The following is a 17,683-nucleotide window of genomic DNA, read 5'->3' on the forward strand; positions in this document are numbered from 1 at the left end:
ATAATTCAATTAGATTTTATCGCAGAAGACAGAAACGGTATTATATAATTTATTTAAAAGTTGGTGTATCGAGAATAGTTCACAGAATATGATTCCTTAAGACCAAATGACTGTATAGAATCTAAACTCCATAATTTGTTGACGCATATTGAATATTATATATATATAATTATTGATGTCATTAAAACCCTTTTGAAAGTAAAACCAAAAATTGAGTTTAATGGTGAATCAGTGAAATTGTTAATGATTAATTCTATGAGATATTGCATAGATTACAGAAATTATTCCATATTGCACGAGATTTTAATGCCGAATGATTCTGTTTTTTTTGTAGTTGTGTTAAAAGAAAAAAACTTGATTTTAACGTTTTCCCCCTCCAAAAAAAAAAAAAAAAAAAGTTTTTGCCTTAATTGAAATCCAAGTCTCTACTGTATTTCACACCAATAAATGAATCTCTTTGCTGGCTCTTCTATTTAAGGTTTCTAGAGAAAAGGAAATTCAATGATAAGCATCTAACCCATATTTTAATTAAGGTATCTTTCACCTGTTCTTATGTACATGTCTTTTTACAGATCTGTAATCCTAAAATATAAGCCTTAATGAGAAAGTCAAAAGAATTTCTTTAATTAGCTGTCTTGGTTAACCATAAAAGAACAGAAATATTTCATAATTTAGTTTAAAAAAAGTTTTGCTAACAAATAAAATCATAAAATTAATTTTTTATATTGTATTACTACAATTAGAATACAATATCAAAAGTGTAAAAGCAACAAATGGTTTTTATATATAAAATTAGATAATTTACATGAACAGTAAAGTCATAAAAATCAGATTATTAAAAAAAATACTATCTTACTTTTGAATAACTTAACAATATCAATTATTTAACAACCAAAAACTTGCCACTTCTTTTCTTAGTTTTCAAAATGAAAAAGTAAAATTAAACATGACAAAAGATATAGAAAAAGTTAGGATTAACTAAATGTAATAATTAACACAAAAAATAATTGATTTATTACTAGAGTAAATAGATTTTAAAGCATGCTAAGGTACATTTACAGCTAACACTTTAAATCCAGTTCCGGAAATGATAAATCAATTAATAATAATAATAATAAAAAAGATTTATGATGAAACAATTGGATCCATGAGGGAAATATGTATATATATACATAATCCAAATTCTAATCATTTAAGAAATTCAAATAGTATAAAAAATATATGACAGTGTATATATTTTAAAATAAAGTGAAATGTTTGGTTTGGATTTAATATTCTTAGAAAGCATTTTTCCCCCATTTTAACAACTGCAACATGTGATTAAAAATATGAAGAAGTAATAATAAAAGTGTTGTCAGAAATCATATTTTATTATTAAAAATTAAATTTTATTTTGAAAAAATTACTGATATTAAAAGAAAAATAGTTCAGGAATTAGATTGGTATCAAAGAAAAAATGTTTTGCATTTTAAAAGTGTGTTTAAGTTTCATTCAATTATTTTTTCAAAATTATAGCTAGGAAATGCCAAAATTCTCTTATTTTCTAGAAAATTTAAAACCTAATGAAAATGTCAATTTGAGACAATTAATTATCTATAAAATTATAAATTCTTAAAATTACTGCATTCAGAGTTTCCATGTTGAGGAAAACAATCGACAGTAATTGCTTTTTATATACATATTGAACATATTAAAAAAGATATATGGTATTTAGAGCAACATACTTTAAAATGGTTCTAGTGTTAAACAAATACAAAAAATAATGAACTGACAATTAACTAATTTGCTCATAAAATTAAGAGAAATTAACATTTTGTCCTTTAAGTAAATAAATTTTAGGTCAAAATAAATTCTTCAGAGAAAAAGACAGACTATTTGTATTTCAACACATTTTATTGACAAGCATTTTACCTTGAATAAGTTCTAATGATTGTATCACTCAAAGATTTTATTTCAATTATAATATATACAAAGACTACTCAAACTTTGAGCAAGATTGTTAATCATTGTGCACAATATTAAAGCCAGTCAAATTAATAAATTTAATAAATACAACAAATAAATACAGATGATTTTGTTCTAAATATTAGAAAATGTAATATTAAAAAATTTTTTTACAGGACAATTACTCAAGGTCAGATGAACAATGTATATTTGAGGTTTTAAGGCATTTTCATGAAAAATGAGTACAAATGAAATGATCCGGAACAATTTAATGATTTAACTTATGCACTAGTATCTTTTATCAGAATCCATCTTATGAACTGATTAATAGAAAACATTCAGACAAATAACATTGAATATATATGCAGTCAGTTAAGATTAATACTTTCTGATAATTTACAACATGTCAAGCCTTCAATACAAAAGAGAGGCTCCAATTCAAATATTGTGATCTTCAAAAAATATGTATGATTTTTCTTTTAATGCTGAATACCAAAAATAAACATCCAGGTCTATAATCTGAGCTATTAACAATCCTCAAATATTTTTTTTAAATATCTGATATTTCACTACAAATGCAAATAGTCTTTATGTACATTCTGCAGTTCATTCCATTGTCAGGTACAAAAGTTTTCAATGAAATGAATAATGAATTCCATAATAGCATCTGAAGTTAAATTGAGATCTTGAAATGAAATCAAACAAAAATTTCTGAAGTCACAGCCATTTTCCCTCCATATATATACCAACTTAACCAGCAAAATCCATTTTAATACTAACAACTACTGCATGACAAATTGATTCAGAAATCGTAAAATTAAAGAGACCAAAACTTTTTTATTATGGTACAAATTCTCATAAATCAATAATTATATAAATAATTTACAAAACCAATTAGAACGAGCTGATTTTACTTGATTACTAATTTAAAATGCATTAAAAATTTCATTTTGATATAATCTCTTTTGAATTTTTTAAAGATATGCAAATACACTTTAATAACAAAATTCAATTATAATATTTATGTCTTTACATTTCCTTTATAACATATATTTGAAATACAGATAAGATATAGATACAGATTCTCTCATCCCTCCCCTCCCTACCCATTATTTTTTAAACCCTATTCAGGGTATATTGTGCCACCATGGAAATGTAAAATATATTTTGGAAATATTAAAAAAAAAAAAAAAAAAAAAATCCTGAAAAAGTTTATTTAACAAATCAAATACTTTTAACACATTTTAATGAAATTAAAAATTATTTGGTGAATCAATCAATGATATAATGAAGTAAATCTTATTACCGAAGCTGTCAATAAACCAAAATACCATAATATGAAAAGCAAGCATAATCGCTTCACAACTTTGAAAGAATTTTTCTTAGTTTTTATTACCTTTAGAATTCTATTTGAAAACTACCAAATTTTAAAATAGTATATGACTAAGATACAACTGATTCTATAATACATTTATCCTCATAACCAATTTTCTTTTGAAAATTGTAACATAGCTGCAATTTTAGTACATTTTCAACAAAATCAGGGTTGCCACTCATCTGGAAAAAGAAAAAAAAAAATTCTTGTGTTTTCCCTGCACATATATTCCAGATATGAGGAAATGTGAGAACAGCACTCATGTACTATAATGCAATATGGTTTTAAGGAGTGGAAAAAGTAAGGAAAGGAAGCGAAAATTTAATATTATTCAAAACAATCGCATACTAAAAGAAGGTTTATTTTTACATACAAAAAAACATTTTATTTCTTATGTAGAATTTAGTAAGACAAAATTCATATAAGGGGGGGAAGGAAATATATTACCCCTCATGTTCTTTAATTGTAAGTCACTGAAAATTAAGGACTCGGGTAAAATAAAACAAAATATATTTTATCATGATATAAATCATTTAATGATTACTTAACAACAACAACAGCAACAGAAAAACATTATAAAGCAAGATTAACTTTTTAGTTTATTCATTTTTGTCAATTCATGTATTTGGGCATCAATTTTACCACCTCTGCAAATTTTTCAGCCTTCATTTTCATGGAACTAATCTAACAAATAAAAGCACTACATTTTTGCATGGCCTAGCATACATTTTTTAGCTATTTCACTTTCAGTGAACATATGTGAAAATATTTCCAATATATTATCAAATGCATTAAAAGAATGAATGTGATGCAACAAATTTCAATGCCTATAAAAATTTAGCTTTAAATTCAATAATTTTTGAACTAAAAAGTTTGAAATCAGTTTATTTTCAGAGATTCAATTTGACATTTTGGGATTTGATATGTTATCTTTTTCTGAGTTCCTTTCAGATACTTTCAACATCAATGATGATGTTTTTGACCTTTCAGGCAGTCTTGTATGTTTTTCTCTTTTGGCATGATTAGTAAGTGTTTGTTTTCTCATATTAAATAGGGTTAGTATCTTAAAAAGCGAACAGTATACAACAAAGGGATTTATGGAACTTCTCGGACCCATTCGGTCAAATCAAGATTGACTCAACTCAAATATGGTAGACTAAACACCACAGCAGATAGAATGTTCCTGCCAGAGAAATGTATTTGTTTCTTTCACACAGTTATAGAAGTCTCAAGCATGCTCATTAGCAGCAATTCAGGAATCTAATGAGAAGAGAACAACTATCTTGTAAATCAAAACTGGGCTGATCTAAATAGAAAAAAAGGGCAGAGAGTAGAAAAGGGACGAGTTTCCATATTACACAATCGCGAATGGTATTGTTTCATTTTTGGAAGCTATAACCACAATCTTTTATTCTTACAATCTTTAGAGATCTGCAATTTTTAGATGGGGGGGGGGGAAAGAAAAGAAACTTAAAAATTTTTTCAAATTTTCCAGCATTTTTTTAAAGACGATTTTTAAATTACCCGTGTTTTCCCAGTGGCGTGGCAACCCAGAAAATTGTCACTTATAGTAATAAGCAAGCTACTTTTAGATAAAATTAAATACAATTTTTAAAAATATTTATATTTTTAAAAAAAAAGAGGTTATGTGTATATTCTTGACTAATATAGTTATGTCAATTATTTAAATAAGTTTTATTGTTTTCTTCCAGACTATCCATTTTTGGTATTGATACAAACATAACATTTAAGTTCATATAAATAATATGTATGAAAAAAAACTTGCATATTCCTATTTGGCAGCCCAAGGGAACGAGAAGGATAACATACAAAATTATGAACAAATATAAAATTTTAAAATCCTTATAATGAAGCTATAAAACAAAATAATTGTAAATTCTTATATTCAAATACAGTAAAATCTCTGAAGCGCCCACTCCTGGAAAACAACAATACACAACCTTTTAATGCTTATTGTCTGTCTAGTATGAATTAGCAACTCTTAAAAGGCATGTAGTTTTTTTAAACAAATTACTTTGCAATATAATAATATAGAAAAACTTCTTTAAAAGACTCTCCTTCCATACACATACAAAAGTCACTTCTCTAAATAGCTACATTAGTTTGGCATGATATTTTTGGCCCACAGACACATAAAAATATTCTCTAGAAATGGCCACCAAAACTACCTAAACAGATGGAGTAAGTTCATCCATTCAACTTCAATGAAATTCATTCCTTGGGTCTTCTGTGATCAATTATTTAGAAAAAGAGGTGAAAAGAAAGGTGGGGAAGTACATGCACCCTTTTCCTCCAAAGAAAATATCATCAGAAATTAAAATAAAATAAATAATGCCTTTTACGATGAGGACAGAATATGAATTTCAGCCTCTACTGGTTCCCTCAATCACTCTCCAATTTATACTCTTCTGTGTAAGTCAGACCAGGATGGTAAATTCTAGTCTCTATTACGTTGCCAGATTCAAATGGTTGTTGTTATACTGAATACAGAGTAAAAAGCCTTTTTTGCTATAAATATTATCTCTGATCTTTAAAGAATGCTCAAACGTTCTTTTCTGAAGACAAATAAGTGTGCAAAAAAGATACATTAGTATGACAACAGGAACTTGGTTAAAAATCGGTTAGGGATTTTCTTTTCCAATTTAAGAATAAAATTGTGGGGGAAAAAAACTAAATGATGTTTTTCATATAAGTCTTAGAATTAATTGCATCAGAAACAATGAACTAAGTTTCGTTTTAACAAATATTTGGTTTTAAAAAATGAGACCCCCTGCTTGGAAAGGAGTATGGCTACTGCAGAGAGATTTCACTGTATTTCTAAAATGGTAAAAAATAGAATAAGATCAATATTATTAGCATTTCGATTATTAAAAGCACTGATAGATGCACAGGTACAAGAGAACAAATTTTAAAGAAATGATCTTTACAACTCGAAAGTATTTCCAAACATACTTTTTACATGTTGTTCATGCAGTTGTGATAACTTTTTTTTTTTTTTTTAACATTCCCAATTCTTTTGAATAACACAATTTATTAAATACAGAGAGCTTTTGTAGTTACTTTATATATAAAAAAAAATCTGATGATGCACTGATTTATTACTCCTTAGACCTGCTTTACACATTTGAAGGGGGGGAGGGGGGAACACCTTCAATAACAGCCCAATATAAAGTGATGGAAAGATGACACTGTATGAAATGAAATATGTAAATCTGTTAAGTTTTAAAATGAATGTCCTTAAAATAAAAACGACAATTTAATTCACAGCCATAATTATTCAAATATTTACAACTATGTAAGACCAAAGGTATTATTAAAAATTAAAACAGTCCCAGTTTAGTAACATTTCAAATCATTGAGGAACTACTGAAACTGTAATTTGAAAAATAAAATAATTAAGACACCATTTCAAAACAAATGGTGTACAAGCTCACAAATGTCATTGCAGATTTGAGTAACTATAATCTATCAGATTAAAAATGCTTCACCTGTTATGTTTTTTTCTTTTTGCAAAAATAAATTGATGAAATTGTTAAACAGCAATTATTATCTCAATGTTTATCATGATTCTAATCATGCAATTAAAATCTTCAATCTCATGCACATAATTACGAGTCCTCAATATATACAAACTTTAATAATAAAGGACCAGATAGTTAAAAATATAATTTCACTTTCATGTACAAGATACACACTGATTTATTTTTAAAAAAATGATCACTCTGCCAAGAGCCATGTATGTGAAGCATTCTGTATAGCTTCCTGACATGACCGAGAGAGCCACATTTTGGGAAGTAATTTCACTTCATTTTCCAGAACCATAAGAAGCTCCACATGAAGTCGCATTTTCGACATTGCTTTTGCAGTTTCCATTCCCTATAAAATGAAAAGGATAAAAAGAACCATAAGCACAAGCAGAAAACGAAGTTTAATATTAATTCATGCATACTAATAGACTTATAATGGATTAGAGCAACAGTTTTATACATTACAATTTTGCGTGAACTAAAAAACATAAGCAAACATAATTTACATAGATGAATAGTCAGTTCAAACAAATAACAATTATTGTTGCAATATCTTTATCAAAAATAGAAAATAATGAACTTTATCATCAATAAACTAGAAGGAGTATTCTCCACAAAAATGTTTTACATACTGCTCAACAAAAGCATTCTCCTTCCCTTGACAAAACTGTGAACTTTGGAGAAGTTTTGAATATCATGAGCACTCAGTTATTATTATTTTAAGAGGTGCATTTTATGTTTCACATACATGCAAAAGTAAAGACAGCAGACAATCAATTGTTTGAAAGTTTCAGCTTCATATAGATCTACATTTCAAATGCGTAAATAGTGTATTAAATTTCACTTATCTAAGTCATTGCATTTTTGAATTATCATGTATGTAAAAGTACTTACTAACAAAGGATCAACTACCAGATACATCTACACTGCAGACGTTAAACCTGTGCACAAAATTGTACGTATCTAGCTCTTGAAATTTTATAATTTTTATGTTTCTGTACAGTCAGACTTCCTGATGAAGAATTTTCCAAAATTTGACAGGAATCTGCAATTTAGTGTATATGCCAAACTATACCAAGACAGTATACCGAATTTCATCAATCTAGTCGAAAATGCTAGACGATGAAAGTTAGCGTAATTGTCACGTTCACAAACATGATAGACATACATAGTTCCAAAAATGAAATTTGTGGAATTGGGAAGGTTTGAAATTTAGAGATTTCTCAAAACAATAATAATTTTTCAATCTGAAACAAAAATATTTTTTTTATATACACACACTATATAAAATATTAAAGATTAAATTTGTTATAACTTTTTTTCACTAACTAAATTGATTAATTCCCTCAATCATGACAAAACAATAATTATTATTATAATCCTAAGATATTTTATTTTAAATATTTTGAAATCTGTAAAATAAACTGAGTGCCATCTACAATGTTAATCCAAATTTATATTTTAAATATAATGTTTTTAAATAAATTATCATGTATCATTTTTTTTTTTCACTTGCTGGTTTTTGGAGTTAATTGATTTGGTATGTGAGAGGCACATACATGTGCCATAGTTTTTCAGATAAAATTTCTAATCCAAGATTCACCAACAAGAACACTGTAATTCTTGGCTGAGAGCAGAGAGTCACTTTACTATTGGTAAACATTACTTCTAAAATTCTAATTTTCTACATTTAATCTTGTTTCATCTTTAATTTTAATCCATAAAGACAAACTCTTTATATTACTCAGGAATGTACTTGAAAATATCACACTTATGAGCAAATCCATACAAATGTAATGTTTTGCGAAGTGCAAATACAAAGAATTAGATTACTGAGCCATCAAATCACAGACTGTCCAGACTATTGTTACGAACATGTAATTTTGCTTTCCAGCACGAATAGTGTCATCATAAGAAAGACTGATTTACAGTCATCCGTATTGGATGCTGCCGGATGCCGAGCCAGTGATCTAAGATCTTGGCGATCATTTGGCGACAAAATGAATACTCGAAACAACGAGAATTTTGTCGAACCGTCCATTAGGAACTGAGATACGCCCGATTGGTCTAGAAGATTCTAAGCCCGTTCCCCAGGAACTATAAAAGGCCGGCACTCTCACGTCGTCGTCGTAAATTATAGTCGGAGTCGCTGACAAGTAACAAGTCTTCCAGAGGATAGCAAACAACAGCGGAGTGCCAACGTTGTGTGGAACGAGTGCTGAGCTGAGCTGAGAGTATCGAGTCCTGTTGTCTACTGTGGAGACAGCGTTGTATATTGTGTGTATAGCCCGTTGTGAGAAGTAGCGAGTCTGCAGCTAAAGAGAGAAAAGACAGTGAGAAGTTCAGCCGTTGGAGAGACCGTAGTTCGAAGCTCCAAGAATCCCCTCTCCTGCTGGATTCTGTCTGGTCGCTTCGAGTGCTGTGGACGATTACTACTTGTGGGCTACTATCGTCTGTAGTGTGCTACTATGAACTGTCCTGTGTTCGCCTCTGCTGCAAATATCTGTCGTCTGTGTATTCGTCTTCTTTGTGTTTGTCTCTTCGTGTAAATAAAAGTTGTTGTGTTCTACTGAGGTCTGCTGATTGTGTTCTCTTCACCATACACCCACTATCAAAAAGAACACGGCGGTGAGGAAAATCCGTACCACTATCATTCACCCTTTTAATTCTGAATATATTTTTGAAATTATAGGATACAAGACAGTTGAAATAAAACTGTAAATATATAAAATATTATTCTACGTATTATATTATATAGAAAAGTATCGACATTTAAATAAATAATAGTTATTAATCAAACCTGACAATCCCGAAACTTATCAAACAAATGGTCAAAGACATTTTCTTAAGTAGTTTCACAATTACCAAGACAGTTCCATTTGGGAAGATTAATTATATATATTTGTCATTTTCCCAGTTTAATATTCCAATTAATGATTAATAATTTACTACTATATACCTGCAAAATATATAAACTTTTTTACTATATAATTAACAATTATATAAAATCTTGAGTGACTTAAAGTTGTAAATTTATATATGATCATAAAATTATTCCTTTTGTTAATTTCCTAATTACATAATATTCAATAATTACTTTAAAAAAATCCTACAAGTATCTTATAATGATTTCATTAAAAAGCTGTTATGAAATCATTTCATCATATATCTCAACAACAAATTCAGAAATTTGCTAACATCAAGACACAATATTGAAAATGATATTTAGTCAGTTAAATGTTTCTAAAAAATTCAATTCAGATAAAATTGCTTAGTGCAATTTCTAGGATATTTAAGAAATTTTTTTGACAAAAGTGAACAACCAGAACATGTCTATTTAGTGAAGGTAAGCAGTACATAGTCCAAAATTTTATTTTTTAAAAAATATGTTCCAAATAAAAACAATTATTACTGCTAAATTTCAGGAGAAATTGTTTTTATTTATTTCTTTAATAGAAAAATCTGAGTATTTGATATGCATAATACATATATTAACATAATATTTAAAAACTAAATATTATCTATCAGATCATATTCCATTATACACTGCTTGACAATTGCTAAGGAACAGTTACATTTTTCGGAATAATTAAGTATAGACAATGATTGAAGAAATGAAACTAAGTACATATTTAGTAAGGAGGATGTGCATTTACTATAGTGGAAAATGTTGCAGATATCGACACATCAAAGAATTAAAAACTTAAAAATAAAAAAGATGCTCCTTGGATGATTTCCAAACAGCCCTACAAGAATTGATCTTCAGGTCAGAATGATGCAGACATGAGTACCTTAATAAGATGTGTGATGACCATGGACAGTGATGCACATTTTGCATCAGTTTTTCATGCTCTCCACTAAACTATCGAGGAGTTCTTGGGGGATATTGTACCACTCCTATCTCAAGGCGATTTTGAACTCTTGCACTGCTCGGGGAGGGATGGTTCTTTGTGAAACACGTCTGCCAAGAGCATCCCAGGCATGTTCAATGGGATTTAGGTCGGGAGAATAAGCAGGTGATTGCATACAGTCAATATTTTCACTTTGCAGTGTGTCCGATACCTCAACGCTTCTGTGTGGCCACGCATTAACGTGCATAAACGAAAAGTCTGGACCTACTGCACCCCTATAAAGACGGACATGATCCAGAATAACCTCTCTGCAATACCGATGTGATGTAACTATTCCTAGCCTAAAGATGTGAAGCAGTGTTCTGCCATTGTGCATGATGCCTGCCCACATCATCACGCCTGGGCTGTACCGATCACGTTCACTAACAAATTGTTGTGCATAACGTGTTCCTTCCACGCACTCGCCACAGTAAATGGTGGCCAGAATCACTTGTCACACTGAAATGAGATTCGTCTGAGAACATCACTTTAAATCAAGTTTGAATATTAAAGCCAATGTTCCTTACAACGGCGTAATCTCTTGCCACGATGGCGTGTTTGAAGTGGGATGCAACGAGCAGGCTTGCGTGCATACAAACCAACTTGATTTAATCGCCGTCAGATGGTTCTTATAGAAACATGCATATCAGTAGCGGTTGCAAGGTTTGCAGCTATCTGGCCAGGAGATAAATTTCTGTTCCTTTTGCCACGACTGCTACATAGCGATCCTCTAAAGGTGTGGTGTATCTACCACGACCCCCGGCGCGCTTTTGCAAAGTATTTCCACCTTCAGCGGCCTTCTTTAACCGCGAGATGACACTCTTTGATACAACCATTGCAACAGCTACAGTGGTGACACTTTCACCTGCTTCCAGTCGTCCAACTGCTCGTCCACGATTGCAGGCACTCAAATGATGTCTTGCTGACATTTTGCTCTTAATTATTGCAAGAACCAAACAGAATTTCAGAGTTCTGTTCAAACAGTTTTCTATAACATCCTGCCATACTTTGGGTCAAACATCAAATAGCATGAATTTTCGTATGAATCATGAGCGTGTATGTAATGTCTTTTATACAGATAACGGGTACTGGTATACCACAGGGGTGTTTGTGGGACCCCAAAAAATCCCCTGAAACTTTTACGGACTTACTACCGACATTTTGGAGTTTCGAGAAGGGGGGGGGGAGAGAAATGAAAAATTACAACTATGAAGTATTGAATGACCTAATTATAAAAGTTCAATGAATTACTTTTTTTGCAAAATTAATAACCATAAATTTTCAAACATATAAATTACTACATTTTATGTAAATATTTTAAATTACCTGAATTAATTCTTTAAAAAAAATTATCTAATTTCTGCTGCTTTTTTTTATTTTCTGATGTTTGTGGGCTTGTCTTTCTTTTGTGGTGAACTTCATAATTGCAGGACGGTTGACTTTTATTTTCCTCATTTACAGTTGAAGAAATTTTCTCGAGAACTGCACATGCAGAGGTACAAGCAGTTTGCTTTTCTGCTAATGTAGAAGGTTTTTCAGAGACTTTTATAGGTGACTCATCTGAAATACATGTTTTTAAGTCCTCTTGATATGTTTTCCTTCTGTTCATATTCAGTAAGAGATCTTTGTGAATTGGATCAGTCATTGGATTTTTTGAGCCATATTTTTCACATGAAGTTTCTTTAGAAGCCATTAAATCATATTTAATAGTCTGCACTGCATCTAGGGAATCAATCTTAAGAGAGGTTCTATAGTCAGTGACAAGTGTATCCATTAAGTTGAATGCACTTTCCACTAATGGGCCATGGAAGCAGCTAAGGCAGGCTTTGACCAATTTAGCCAATGTAGGATACTTATAATCATTTGTGAAATCATCTTTTAAATTAAAAACTTTAGACCAATATTTATCAATTGTACACTTGACTTGATTTCCACTTTCATCAGATGTGTAGAGCATTTCTTTGGTGATATCAATATCACTCTGGTATAACCTTATTTCAGCTTCTACTTTTGACTTTTCATTATCACTAAAAATATGGGACATAAAAGATGATAATTTTTCAAAAGCTAATATTGTATTGGTTTTACCTCTTAGCTCTGGATCTAATGCTGTAAAACTAATTAGATATGAATTTTTAAGGGGTAATTTCTGTTTCATATGCTGTGCTGTATTAGTATAAGCTTTCATCAGAGAAATTTGGAATTCTTTTGCTATTGGATGATTTTTTGATAATTTCTTCAGGAGAGTGGAAGCTTCTGCACCAGTTAATATTACTTTGCTAGGTAGATGGAATTCTGGATTTGTGACATCAACCTTTAATAAATCATTATAAGATGTGCACTCTATATTTTCTGGCTTCATAAAAAAAGAGAAAAATTTTGCCATCAATTTATAAATACTGGAATGTATTAAATGAAGCATTGGTTTTTTTGTTTCAAATAATTTAATATATGTGTTGAACTCTGGTAATACTGCTGAATATAATGCCATATGCAATAAAGTTTTGTTTTGCATAAGAAATAACCCATTTAGTATTCTTTTTTTCCGAGCTAAAGCATCCTTTGCGAGTTGTTGGGAATGCAAGCAAGAATACACCCCTTCAACAATTTTTTTCTGAGCTGCAGAAATATTTCTTTTATTGTATACAGTTTCAACATAAGAAAAATAATCCCCTTTATCAGTTTTATCCAAGTAGTGAAAATAAAATGCAATAAGAGCATCCCACAGATCTTTGATTCTTTCTAAAACACATAAAATGTACACCCACCTATGGTCTGGTCTCTTCAAGGGCTTAAGTTTTTTAATGGCAAGGGATTAACAGATTTTGAAAAAATTTTCTCTTTTACTGCAGCTTTTCATATCAAAATAGATGTCATCAAACAAATCTTCTAAGTATCTATCAAAACATGAAGCAAATTTTTTTTGCACAGTTATTAGCTGTGTGACATGTGTCACCATCAATATCTAATAAGTGGGGTGCTTTGTTTGATCGTAGTCTGGTTTCAACACCCTTTTTTTTTCCACGCATGGTGTTACATGAGTCCATTAATACACTAATTAAGTTTGCCCATGGAATATTATTATCTTCAATAGTATTAACAACTGCTTTAAAAACAGCTTCTGAATTGCAAGATTCCATCTTGAGAGATGCAAAATGATGAACTACAACTTCATTTTGATTGTTGTCATAAAACTGCACCAATATTGCCAGTATACTTTCTTGAGCATTGCTAGTACTTTCATCCAAATTTAGAGAAAATGGAGTCTCCTTTAAAGTTTTAATGATATTTTCCTTAATAGTTTTTGAGGGCCCATATTTCATCTTATAACATGCAGTAGTCCTGGACATTTCCAACGAGTTTCGTGCCGTCTGATCGCGGCTCAACTGTTTGCAGAGTTCAATTAAATTGGGAGCTACATTGAAAGAAAGAGAATTCTCGGCGATAAACGAAGTTATTAATACCTCTTGGCGTGCTTTTCTTGTCACTATATCGAATGGCCGAGCATCAGTCTCCAGTAAGTCATCAGTATTTTTTAAATTAGCATAATTACTTAAAGTCATTGAATGTCTAATGCACTTTGAATATTTTATGTGCGTCACAGTTTTAGAATGATTTGTGAAAGCCTTGAATCCTTCCTCACCATACTTCAGCAGTGAGTTACAAAAAACACAATATGCTTGTCCAGCAACATTTATTTTCTTGCACCATGTGCCGATGGTATCCCCATTACCATCTCTCCGTTCAATCCAATTCCACCTAAATGCATTCTGGACACCTTCTTCTAATTGTATAATATCACTATTTATATCGAGAAATTTCATAGTGAAATTCTCTTGCGTACATAAATAAAAAAATATTTCAATAAACGAAACGAAAAATTTACATGTGCATCAATAAATGAAACGAAAATTTTACACAGGGGAGAAAAAAAAGTTGCAAAGCGATCAATGACAATAGCTAATACGGCGAAAAATCCCACTTCTCTACTTATTGGCGCCACGCCAGGAGAGATAAGACCTTCGAACCTAGAGTCACGTGATCGCACATCTGGTCGAACGAAGTCTCTCTTTTTTTTCTGCCGCGCCTACTTGCCGAAAAGAATCCAGAAGAGAATGTCCGAGAACCGAGGGAATGAGTCATAACTCGCAATAAGGAAAGAACAAAAAAGAAGTTTTTTTCCCCCTTTTCACGCATTATCACTGCCTTTGGAGAAAGAAAGGAAAAGTTTTCACCACACACACTGACCTTGCGTTTTCTGCTTTCAAAGCAAACAAAATTACCCAGATCAAAATAAATAATTCATTATTATTCCTACTTCCTTTTGAACGACGATCCCCGGAATTTCCGGGTATCGAAGTTCAAAATCCCCGGAATTCCGGGGTTTCCCCGGAGCACAAACACCCCTGATACCATGCACTCTCAACTTGAATTTACTTTTATTGGTCAGCTGTCTGAGACATAATTTTGCATAAATCACTTGTTCCTTAGCAATTGTCAAGCAGTGTAATTTTTATTTGTTTTTTCTACTGCTAATTTTATGAATTTGTTGACAAATATTATGAGAATTTCCAGCATTATAGCTTATCGATAATAAAAATTTTAATAACTCTGCTTATGATATTTCAGTTTTTTATTAAAACTAACTGTAACATGTTGGATCAAATGCATAATGCAAGTGCACAAAGAAAAATCAACTTGATAACTATTAATACCTATAAATAGTTTAATGCATGCAATTTCCAAGCACACACTGAAAGCTGTTTTGAAATTTATATCTATTAAGATTTAATTCTCAAGACAGTTGTTTTTGATATTATCTTTAGATTATAACATGATTTCATTTATTTATAACTTGAACACATGGTAAGAAAATACATAAGGGAGACAGAAATAATAGGTTTTCAATTAAGTGTCTTAAAAAACATTTAATGTCTAATCATTTGAATCACCAGTATGTAAGCTACTAATTGCTATCTTTAATCAAATGCATATACTAACTGTTGTGGAATTTTTAGCTAATGTTTTCACCCGTGAGACAAGATTATAAGGAAGATATTTTGCTTCCATAACTTCAGACACTAGGCCAATGTTTTTTGCTTCATGGGCTGTTATAGTACGTCCTCTTAAAATCAGATCCATAGCCTAAAATAAATAAAAATTAATATATTAAACTTTGGTTCCAAGTATATTCAACTAAAAACAATGTTAATAAAAATTTTACCAAATTAAAACATAAAAGATATTGAATAACAAGAAATAAATTAAAACATTTCAAACAAAGACCAAAAAGCATGTTGAAAAATACATGTAACTTGTAGTTTTATAAAAACTTTGATTATAAAAAAAATAGAATAAATCTCATTTAAAAATTCTAAAAGGGCTATTTTGGGATGGACTGCATAATTTTGTAGTAAAAAAAAAAATTAATACATAACTGAGACAACACACTACTTTTCTAACTATAACAGTGTTAGGATATTTGATCCCAAGAAAGTGAGCATGAACCAAGCTACTACAACCCACCTACAAATCCTATTTACAATCACCATTCATACAATTAGTACAACCTGAATTCGATATATTTATCACAAAAATAAGGAAATATAATAGCAATAGAGAAAAAAATATTAAGCATCTTATAAATACAATAAAAAAGGGAAGTGAGGAATAAGGAAAAAATGCACAATAATTTCATATGTGTATGTGAGGCATACAATACGCATGTATGTTTAAAGATGCATATGATTTTTTCAAAAATGCATGTTTTGAAAAAATAGTATTAAATTATATTACAACGCATCTAATATTAAAACAAAATTCTGTCACTCATAAATGACCACTTAACTTTTAAACATTAAATAGCCTAAAAAAATAGATAAATTTGTTAGAAATTCTGTAATTTTTACTAAGCATAAAATTTTTTAGAAATTTAATACAAACATCGGAATTAAAGACTAATCATTACAGTTGCAGTAAAATATAATCTAAGCACACTCATTATAAAATAAATTTAAATGTTCATAAAAAGTCAAAACCAAATACAGGCATTTACACTTCTAAATAAATAAATAAGAATCAATTTTTCATTTTAGGCAGGATTATATAATATTTATGGAAGGGAAAGGGGGGGGGAATGCATGATTAACCAATAAAGATTTTAATTCTGTATTAAATACTATTTTATGAATATATTTTACAATTTAAGCAAAAAGCCATTTTTATCAGCTCTGAAAATACAATTTTACAAAATAAAAGGTGCAGATTTAAAATATAAACATCAGAAAGGAAACTAATATTTAGTTCACTTTATTTTAGATTAGATAAAAGATGCTTCTAGACAAAATTTTGCATATTACAATACTAAAAAAAAAAAAAAAATAATAACTAACCACAGTAGAACCCACAGCTTGTGGTAAGGTAAGAGTAGCCCCACCTTCAGGAAAGTAACCTAGATTTGTTTGTGGCAAGCAGAATTTAGCAGTATCACTTGCAATGCATACATCAGCATGATTTAAGATTGTCATGCCTAACCCAAAAGCAGATCCATTTGCAACTGCTACAAAAGCCTTTTTATAACTGGATAATACTTCCATAAATTCTCTAAAAAGAAAATATTTGTAAAAGTGAATTAAAAAACTTTTAATGAGAAAAATTCATCTTTCAGATGAAATACGAGTTTAAACAAAATAAGGAAAATTAGAATTAACATAAAAAAGAACCAAAACTTGTATTTCTGCAAAAAATATCTAATGTTAATTTTTATTTTACACATATTTTATATAAGTCATTTTTAGATTTCAAGGTGTTGCGCTTCCAAATAATTTATGAAAAACTGAAAAAAAAAATCTTAACTTTACTTTCTTTTTTTAACTACAGTCTAAATTCACATTCACGGGCAGGGAAAACTTGGAACAGTCGTTTTG

General features: G+C 30.0%; 1 protein-coding gene across 4 annotated transcripts in view; it reads right to left on the reverse strand.

Annotated features, from left to right (window-relative positions):
• Positions 1 to 1,902: 1,902 nt before the first annotated feature.
• Positions 1,903 to 17,683, reverse strand: part of LOC129991918 (uncharacterized) — a 38,194-nt gene continuing 22,413 nt past the window's right edge. For 3 of the 4 annotated variants that reach the window (XM_056068129.1, XM_056098267.1, XM_056098266.1), the window contains exons 6-8: positions 17,150 to 17,360; positions 15,759 to 15,902; positions 1,903 to 7,216 (exon numbers count right to left, since the gene is read on the reverse strand). In XM_056068129.1, coding sequence (XP_055924104.1) covers positions 7,058 to 7,216; positions 15,759 to 15,902; positions 17,150 to 17,360 — 514 coding nt within the window. In that variant the 3' untranslated portion in view covers positions 1,903 to 7,057. The remainder of the gene's footprint in view (positions 7,217 to 15,758; positions 15,903 to 17,149; positions 17,361 to 17,683) is intronic. The other variant, XM_056068130.1, reaches the window with a different exon arrangement.

The sequence above is a fragment of the Argiope bruennichi genome, chromosome 2 (genome assembly GCF_947563725.1).
Source record: "Argiope bruennichi chromosome 2, qqArgBrue1.1, whole genome shotgun sequence".
In the NCBI taxonomy this organism is placed as follows: Eukaryota; Metazoa; Arthropoda; class Arachnida; order Araneae; family Araneidae; genus Argiope; species Argiope bruennichi.